Source organism: Theobroma cacao, chromosome 5 (genome assembly GCF_000208745.1).
Source record: "Theobroma cacao cultivar B97-61/B2 chromosome 5, Criollo_cocoa_genome_V2, whole genome shotgun sequence".
NCBI classification, from domain to species: domain Eukaryota; kingdom Viridiplantae; phylum Streptophyta; class Magnoliopsida; order Malvales; family Malvaceae; genus Theobroma; species Theobroma cacao.
The window spans coordinates 37,771,410-37,780,552 of record NC_030854.1 but is presented as its reverse complement, the minus strand read 5'-3'; the positions used below and the strand labels follow the sequence as shown (position 1 = coordinate 37,780,552).

The window sequence follows — 9,143 nt, the reverse complement described above, 5'->3', positions numbered from 1 at the left end:
GTCATCGAAATAGTACCAAAATTGAAACAAAATTAAGGAAACATAAAATAATTTAGAGCTTTTGTTCTCAAACTATGAAAATATAACCCTAATCATACCTTAATCAGCAATCTCTTTCCCTCTCCTCTGTCTTTCTTCTTCCCTGATATCAAGCTCTTCTGACTGCCTATTGTTTAAGTCTGATGAAAAAACTGACGTGAGTTCCTGTCTGTTCTTTTAAAACTTGTAAACTACCCAACTCCACTAACTTAAACGTGATAATAAAACTGACTTAATTAAACTTCTTCTTTTACTTAAAGACCCTTCTTCTATTTTCTAATTATTAAGACACCCAAGGTCATAATTGTAAATAAATAAAATACTAAAATAATATCTACTTATTATCTTTATAAAACTATAATTAATAATTTTAATTTATTTTTTTTTTATAATAAATACTTTGTGAGGGGTATTACAACGTCACCACTCAGTATTTTATCTCAAGTCTAAGACTACTGTTGGATATTTGTCTGTTGACCTAAAAGACTTGTATATGTGCAGGCAACAAAAACTGCTCAGCTTTTCATTGCATTAAGTCTGGTTCAATTTGCAAGACTGAGTTCTTAGATAATCTTGTGCTTCCTTTATCTTGATTTATTATTCAAACTTCCCAGGTGCACTTTTCTTCTTCCTCCTCATGGTTTCGTTTTTGTTATTCAGCTACTTATTTCTCTTTTATCAGTTCAATGCATCTTTTTTTTTTTGTTGGACTCATGTTCTTATATTAACTAACATTGATTAACTCAATCCAAATATAATACTCATGTTTCAAAATCTCTTGTTTCCAACAACATATTCAGGGTCCAGGGTCCTTACTACTGCAGCGTCAGTGATCTGTTAGTTTTTTATTACCTTGATTGCTATGCATCAAACTGAAACATAGTTTTTTTTTTTTTCTTTTTGGAAGTAACAAAAGAAAATAAAACTGAAATAATAGGTTATCCCATATAGAGAAGGAAATATTTTTTTAATCAATTTTCTTTTTCTTTACTATCCTGTTCGTATAATTTTTTTTTTGCTCAATATTCTGTTTGTATAATTAATATAAAGTTCCACTCTTAGGCAAGATGTTGGCATGTTTGAAAGTGAAGAGACATGAAGATAATCAGAAGTTTTTCACAAAAAATGGAGGGGCTTTATTAGAGGAGCTTATTGCCTTCTGTAATGGCAGATCTAATCCTATCCGTCATTTCTCTACAAACGAGCTTCTGAGAGCAACTAACTACTACGATGCACGCCAGATTATTGTGCACGATGCTGGTTATCGATTGTATAAAGGCTCTCTAAAGGACCGTCCAATTTTTGTAAAGAAGTATGACAACTGCCGTCTTTGGGGTGATTTAGCACCCAAAGATATTGCCATTGGATCACAAATGAGTGTTCACAAGAATGTTTTAAAGGTTATAGGATGCTGCTTGGAGACCGAATTACCAATTACAGTATATGAATTTGCTGGCACAAAAATCCTCTCCACATGTATCTCTGCTACTAATGATGAGCCACTACCATGGAAATGCAGGTTGAAAATAGCAATAGGTATAGCAAGTGCAGTTGCATATCTCCACACTGCATTTTCTAGACCAGTTATCCATCGAGATATCAAATGCTCAAGTATCATACTGGATCAGAACAATGTTCCCAAACTCATTGATTTTGGCTTATGTATATCTATTCCTGAAGGAGAATCACATGTAGAGGCGGATGTTATTGTAGGGAGAATGGGGTATCTTGCACCTGAATATGGTGGTAGAGGTTATTTAACAGAGAAGGCTGATGTTTATCAGTTTGGAATTCTTCTATTTGAGCTTTTAAGTGGACAGAAGGCAGCTTACTTTATGATGAAGCATGATATAACGGATATTGGGAAGCTTTGTTTTGGAAAGCTCAGTAATTTTATTGATAGTAGAATAAAAAATGAAAGAATTGATCAGGTGCAGCTGCTGGATTTTGCAACACTTAGCCGTAGATGCATCTCTTATGAAGAAGAAGAGAGGCCAACAATGATTGAGGTTGCCAAAGAACTCAGGCGAATTGATCAGCGTTTTCCATCACCTTCCTAAGCTATTCCCATTTGGTTGAAAGAATCTTGGAAGCTGTAGTTGTATTTGTAGTCATGGCTCTCTAGACTCAAAGCAGATTTATGAAACTCAGCCTGCCAGTAAGATTCTGTTGTTTTAAGAAAGTGAGTGGGTTGCTCCACTGGGGAATGTAAATTAAGTCAAACAAATGTATGGTTGTGATTTTAGGATTTTAAGTATCAAAATTCATTAGTTTACAAATTCTTCAAAATCTGTTTGAATAGAGACACAAATTTCAACTGGAGCAACTAGAGAAACCTTCATGGTAATAAAATTTTAGATTCCTTTGTTGGAATTCTTATTTGATTGAATGAAGGTTCATTATGCAGAACAAGTGCAGATACTCAACCAAGAATATAAAGTGACTCAAATTGAGAAACAAGTCAATACACCATATACCAGCTAGCTGTATCTGTTCCTGAAGGTGAACACTATATACCAGATAATACTAGTGTGTTAAAACACTAGTCGAAGGTGGTGAGTCAACGCTTTTGCTATCTGATTTTGCGACCTGGAATAGAATTTTGAACAGAAAGTTCTAAAATCAATTTTTTAAAATTTGTGTCTAAGAGTTAGGTAATGTTTGTAGACAGAAGCCTTCAAATCTGTGCCTGTTTTTTTATTGGAAGTCTCAACTCTCACGTGTATGACTTTGACAATTTCAATCAAAGCATTGCACTTCTTCTCATATATGGAGAAGTTCTGCTGATATCCTGGAATGACTTGTATCTATATCTGCTGCACCCTGCAAGTTTCCTCCCTCCAATTCTTCTGCAATTTCTAGACTTGAGTTTCGAGTTGAGCATTTACAGATACCGGTTCATGCCCCCATAGAGGTTTCTAATATTTCTGCAGGTACCATTTCATGCCCCAATCCAATTTAACACTGATTTCTTTTTCCTGAAAGAAGAACTCCTCCGTTTCTATATATTTAAGCTGATCTAATCTAAGTACTCTGTATTTTATGATACTAACCTTTTGAATTAAGTCTCTAGATTCTTAAATAGCCTTATCAAGAATCTTTTGAAGCTTGGAACAAGTCTTGCAAAGAATAGTGAATTATAAGAAAATTAACTCAGACAAAATATATCTTGCAATGGCAACTCAAGCAAAATCTTCACATAGGATGTTCATACACTGCATGTATGGTTCAAAAGAGTGGTTCACGGTTTTAATAGTTTTAATATATAAAAGGAAGCATTCTTTCTTCTTCTGCTTTCTCATGAAAAGTTATATACTGTATAACCTTTTCCTCATGCATCTTCTTCTGGTGAAATGTTGCTATAAACATGAAATTACGGCTCTTCCATATTCAAGTCAACATCACTAGATAAAGACCAGAGACAATCAACTAAGCGTAATCTTCTTGAACACATTTTCTTGTTAGTATGTTTCATTCAAACAAAAGTCATGTAGTTTCATTTTCTTGTTTTCACATCTGTTGTGAGACCAAAAGTCATGCATTTACTGAAGACAAGCCAAGTGTGATGGGTATTTCCTGTGACCCAACTTTTACATTTTTGTTGATAAGCCAAGTGTGAAATTACATCAATCATGGCTACTGCCAATAGCTCTTGGACAGCCATGAGAGCTCCCTTTTCTCACATTCACATGTAAACCTTATATCCCCTCTATAGCTCCCCTTTCCCTTCATGTTTGTATATGTGCAGGCAACAAAAACTGCTACAGGTTTTCCTTGCATCAAATTTGGTTCAATTTGCAAGACTGACTTCTTGGATCTTGTGCTTCCTTTTATCTTGATTTGTTTTTGAAAATTCTCAGTTACATATCTCTTTTACCATCCTGTTTGTATAATTGATATAAAGTTCTACTTTTAGGCAAGATGTTTGCATGTTTCAATGTGAAGAGATATGAAGATAATCAGACATTTTTCATAAAAAATGGAGGGCGTTTATTAGAAGAGCTTATTACCTTCTGTAATGGCAAATCTAATCCTATCCGCCATTTCTCTGCAAAAGAGCTTCTGATAGCAACAAACAACTATGATCCACGCCAGATTTTTGTGGAAGATTTTGGTTCAGTTGTACAAAGGCTCTCTAAATGACCGTCTGATTTTTGTTAAGAAGTACGGCTATTTATGGGGTTCTGAAGACAATGCTTACAAAGATATTGCTATTGGATCACAAATGAGTGTTCACAAGAATGTTTTAAAGGTTACAGGATGCTGCTTGGAGACCGAAATACCAACTACAGTATATGAATTTGCTGGCACAAAAATCCTTTCCACGTGTATTTCTACCACTAATGTTGAGCCACTACGATGGAAATGCAGGTTGAAAATTGCAATAGGTATAGCAAATGCAATTGCATATCTCCACAATGCATTTTCTAGACCAGTTATCCATCGAGATATTAATTGCTCAAACATCATTTTGGATCAGAACAATGTTCCCAAACTCATCGACTTTGGACTGAGTGTATCTATTCCTGAAGGGAAATCAGACATAGAGGATCCCCTTACACGGAGAACATTGGATGTTGCACCTGAATATTGTGTTAGAGGTTATATAACAGAGAAGGTTGATGTATTTCAGTTTGGATTGCTTCTAATTGAGCTTTTAAGTGGATACCAGACAGTTTTGTATACTGCGACGCGTTGTAGTGATCAGAAGCATGTTGAAATGCTCGTTAATGGTGTCGACAGTAGAATAAAAAATGAAGGAATTGATATGAAGCAGTTGCAGGATTTTGCAACACTTATCCTTAGATGCACCTCTTATGATGAAGAACAGAGGCCAACAATGATTGAGGTTGCCAAAGAACTCAGGCGAATTGATCAGTCTTTTCCATCACCTTGTTAGCCTAGCCCCATGTAGCTATATTATTACTCAGTAGCTGAAAAAATCTTGAAAGCTGTAGTTGTATTTGTATGCATAGGTCCCCAGCCTCTAAGCCATTATTTATGAACCTTGACCTGCCTGTAAGATTATGCTGTTTTAAGAAAGTCAGTGAGTTGCTCCACTAGGGAAATGTAAATTAAGTCAAACAAAAGTATGGTTGTGATTTTAGCATTTTACTATCAAAATTCATTAGTTTACTAGTTCTCTTAAATCTGTTTGATTTAGAGATAACAATTTCAGCTGAAGCAGCTAGAGAAGACTGTTATGGTAATAAAATTCTAGATTCCCTTGTTGGAACTCTCATCTGGTTGAAAGAAGGATATGGCAAGGTTCATTATGCAGAACATTTGCAGATATTCAACCAAGAAAATAAAGTAACTCAAATTGAGAAATAATTCATTGCATTCTTAAGGCCCCTGGTCCATCACAAATAGAAAATAAACTCAAATTGGCAATCTTCCGGGCTTCATCAAAGGCTCAGTTTAGTTGTTTAGCTTGTTCTAGTTGAAGGCATAGACTTGATATAAATCTGATTGCTTACAATTATTAAATTGCTGATACATAAATTAAATTTAGAAACAAAGATCTTAAATTCAAAGCTCAATATCAATCAGCTTCATTCGATTTTTAAAATTTGTGTTTAAGAGTTTGGCATTGATTACACACATTGCCTCGTGTAATGGTAAATGTACTCCTATTCGCACTTTCTCTTCTGAGGAGCAGAGCAAAGCAACAGATGGTTGCAATGTTGAACAAGAGATTTCCCGGCATGTTCATTTCTTGTTCACAAGAATGTTCGAAAACTCATTGGATGCTGCTTAGAGACTCAAAACACAGTTCTTGTTTATGAATTTGGTCGAGAAATGTATATGTGAAGTTCATGAGGGGCAGCCTGAGCCATTAACATGGAAATCTAGAATAAGAATCGCAATGGATGTAGCTACTGCAGTTGCATATCTCCATACTGCTCTATCCAGACCCATTATTCACCGAGGTCTTTCACTGATATTAATAGTATTGGATTCAAATTATGTTGCTAAGCTTAGTGAGTTCTCGTTCTCCATAGCCATATTCCAGAGGGCAAATCCCATGTAGAAGATGCTATCTCAGGGATAACAGGGTATATGGCGGTAGAAGTTTGGGAAGGTTCAAAAATAAATGAAAAAGCTGATGTTTATAGTTTTGGCAGACTCTTGTTTGAGCTTTTGACTGGAACAAACAATGCTTCTCAATATTATGCTGCAGAGGATGCCATTGTAGAAGAATTTGTGCAGTCCTATGTTGAAAGCAATCGGTTAATTGAAATTGTGGATCAAAATATTTCAAGTGAAGGAATCAATCGTGATGAATTGGTAGCTTTTGCAAACATAGTACCTAGTTGCACCAAGGAAAATCCAGAAGACCATCCAACGATAACTGATGTTGCAAAACAGCTAAGGCAACTTCATAAAGCTTCTCCATGTATTTCAGCTATTTACTTCACTTCTATCAGTTTAATATATACGTCTTATATTTCTTTGGACTCATGTTCTTACATTCACTAACTTTGATTATTCAATTCAATTTAAAACTGGTGTTCATATATCCATTCCATTGGATTCAATAAAATTCCAGGTGGATGATTGTTGTAGTTTACATGCTCAATAGCTATAGTGAGGCTTTCATATCTCCGCTGTAATGTTATATTAATTAATTCAATATTTTTTTTTTTATATTTTTACATCTCAAGGGTAGGTCAATTTACAACACTGCACAAATATGCTTCCATTAATTTTAGGGAATGATGATGAGTAGAATATTTTCGATTAAAATTAACTATTCATTACTTACTTGAATTCGATTAAAAATTAAAAAAAATATGAAAATTTGATTATTAATATTTATAAAAAAACTTAAATTGGAATTCGAAATAAAGAAATTAAAAAAAATATTTATGAATATTATTGATAAAAATTAAATTAATAAGTTAAAATTTAAAATCATATTTATAATCATTAATAAATTTTAGGAAGTACTATATTAATTATAAGTAATTATGTACTAGCATATAATAATATAATAATGGCAAACCAGGGTATAAAAGAAACAAAATTAACAATCCTTATAGAATAATAATAGAATTGAAAATTAACTACAAAGTTCAGGTTGGCTCTTAAGTCTCAACCTTGGTAGAAATTTAAAAGTAAATAAAAGCAAAAAAACAAAATCTGAAATAATTAATTAACCAAAATCTATTAACTGGACCTTTTTTATTCCTCCTTTTGCTTTAGCATCTTTTTCCTCCTCATTGGTCGTCTCTTCCTTGCAGGCATTATGCTTTTTATTCCTCCTTTTTCTTTAGCATCTTTTTCCTCCTCATTGATCTTCTTTTCCTTGGCAGTTTCAAGGGCTTCTATCAAGCTTTCCAAGCAGGCCTTTGGATCTCTTCCCACTCTGCCGCATATCAAATGCTCAGAAACTTCTGCTGGAGTCATATTTACTTCTTCCAACAAGTTTCCAATTTTTTCAAAGAGAGAATGTGAGTCAAGGTTCAAATAATTCTTTGCCAACACCTTAAACCCTCCTAAAGTGCAATAAGATAATTCGATATGCATATCCATTCTTCCCCTTCGGATCAAAGCTGGATCAAGTTTGTCAACATGATTGGTCGTAAACACAATAATCCTTTTTCCACTACAAGCAGACCAAATTCCATCGACAAAATTTAAAAATTCTGATGATGTAACTTTATTTTTACTTTTATATTCATCATTATAATCAGAATCAGAATCTTCTTTTTTAATTTTACGTTTTCCCGCAATATTAAGTGAACAATCTATATCCTCGATCACAAAAATACTCTTTACGTGATGAATTAATCAAAAGACTCTTTAATTAGGCATTGTCCTTAATTGTAGTCAACTCAAGATCATATATATTGTAACCCAAAAGATTAGACAGTGCTAAAATCAAGATAGACTTACTAATTCCTGGAGGACCATACAAGAGATAACCACGTTTTCAAGCTTTGCCAATCTTTGAATAATATTCTTTTCCTTGACTAAATGCAATAAGATCATTAATTATCTCCTTTTTTTTCTCAGAATCAATCGCAAAAGAATCAAAGCTTGCAGGGTGTTCCAACCATGTATAATCCCAAAGCACATCGTCACCATCATTCATGTAAAGCGCCTCCTCTTTTTTTTTTATGGCTTTACCCTCTTGCAAAATATAGTTCAAATATCGCTCCATGATAATGTCTCGATATTTGGGATGAAAGATGAGAGTGTAATAATTTTTATCATCAGGAGGGTGCTTATATATTATCTTCTTCTCAGGAGAATGTTTCCCCTTATACCATGTAACCTTGACTCCTTCAAACTCATCCTCAACGTCCTCGTAATCGTCTGAAGAAAATAGAAGAGGCCCCTTTCTCTTTAAAGATTCTGCTTTCAGTTTGGTAACTCTTGCAACAGATTTAGAACTGAGGTAGTACTCTATAGCAATCTATGCAATGCTACGATAGCAAAGGCTAGAATTGAATTCGTTGAATATGATACGAATGCTAGGAAAGAAATAGTTCTTCAATCTCTCTTGCCAAAGCTCAATGCATTCTGTGAAACAATCAGGAACCAATTGCGAAATCAACCCGTAGAAAAGGATTAGGCTAGTGATAATATCACCCACTATTCCTCGTCCCATTATCACCTTGCCTAAGAATTTTCTTTCTATTACTGCTATTAAGAAGAGAGGAGAAAGCTTTTCAAAGAGAAAAACTAAAGAAGATAGCAGACAAGTGACATAACCTTTAAGAGTCAGAAGCTATATATACTGAAAGCTTTCTTGTAACTAGTTTCACTCCAATTCGGGTTTCTAGTTGTTGTTGAAGTTTGTCTCAATTTTTTGAATGGATTTGCTCTTAAAAAGTGAGTTACTTCTCCTTGATTCAAGTTTGAATCCATTTGGAATATCCTAGTTCTGATTGGATTTTCTTTTATAAAGTGAATTAATTCTACATGGTTCAATCTAATAAAAATTATTCAATATAACAAAAGATTGCTATCAAAACTATACACTCGGCTCTTAAGGCAAGGGTGGTGCGAACTATAAAGCATTGTAGTATACCAGTGACCTGGAGCATTATGCTCATCTCTGGAACCATACATCCAGCGAGTAATATTCCCAT

The 9,143-nt window shown here is 34.1% G+C and overlaps 1 protein-coding gene and 3 pseudogenes across 1 annotated transcript; 3 read left to right on the top strand and 1 right to left on the bottom strand.

Moving 5' to 3' along the window:
• LOC18600358 (non-functional pseudokinase ZED1) lies at nt 490-2,428 on the top strand. Its single transcript, XM_007030736.2, has 2 exons — nt 490-653; nt 1,102-2,428. The coding sequence occupies exon 2, from the start codon at nt 1,107-1,109 to the stop codon at nt 2,097-2,099; it is 993 nt and encodes a 330-aa protein (XP_007030798.2). The 5' UTR covers nt 490-653; nt 1,102-1,106; the 3' UTR covers nt 2,100-2,428.
• LOC18600357 lies at nt 2,892-5,218 on the top strand (annotated as a pseudogene).
• Nucleotides 5,300-6,522, top strand: LOC108662048 (annotated as a pseudogene).
• Nucleotides 7,228-9,143, bottom strand: LOC108662047 (annotated as a pseudogene).

Bases quoted from the DNA above. Each gene is read 5' to 3' on its own strand.
- LOC18600358 (XM_007030736.2), top strand. From the start codon at position 1,107: ATGTTGGCATGTTTGAAAGTGAAGAGACATGAAGATAATCAGAAGTTT.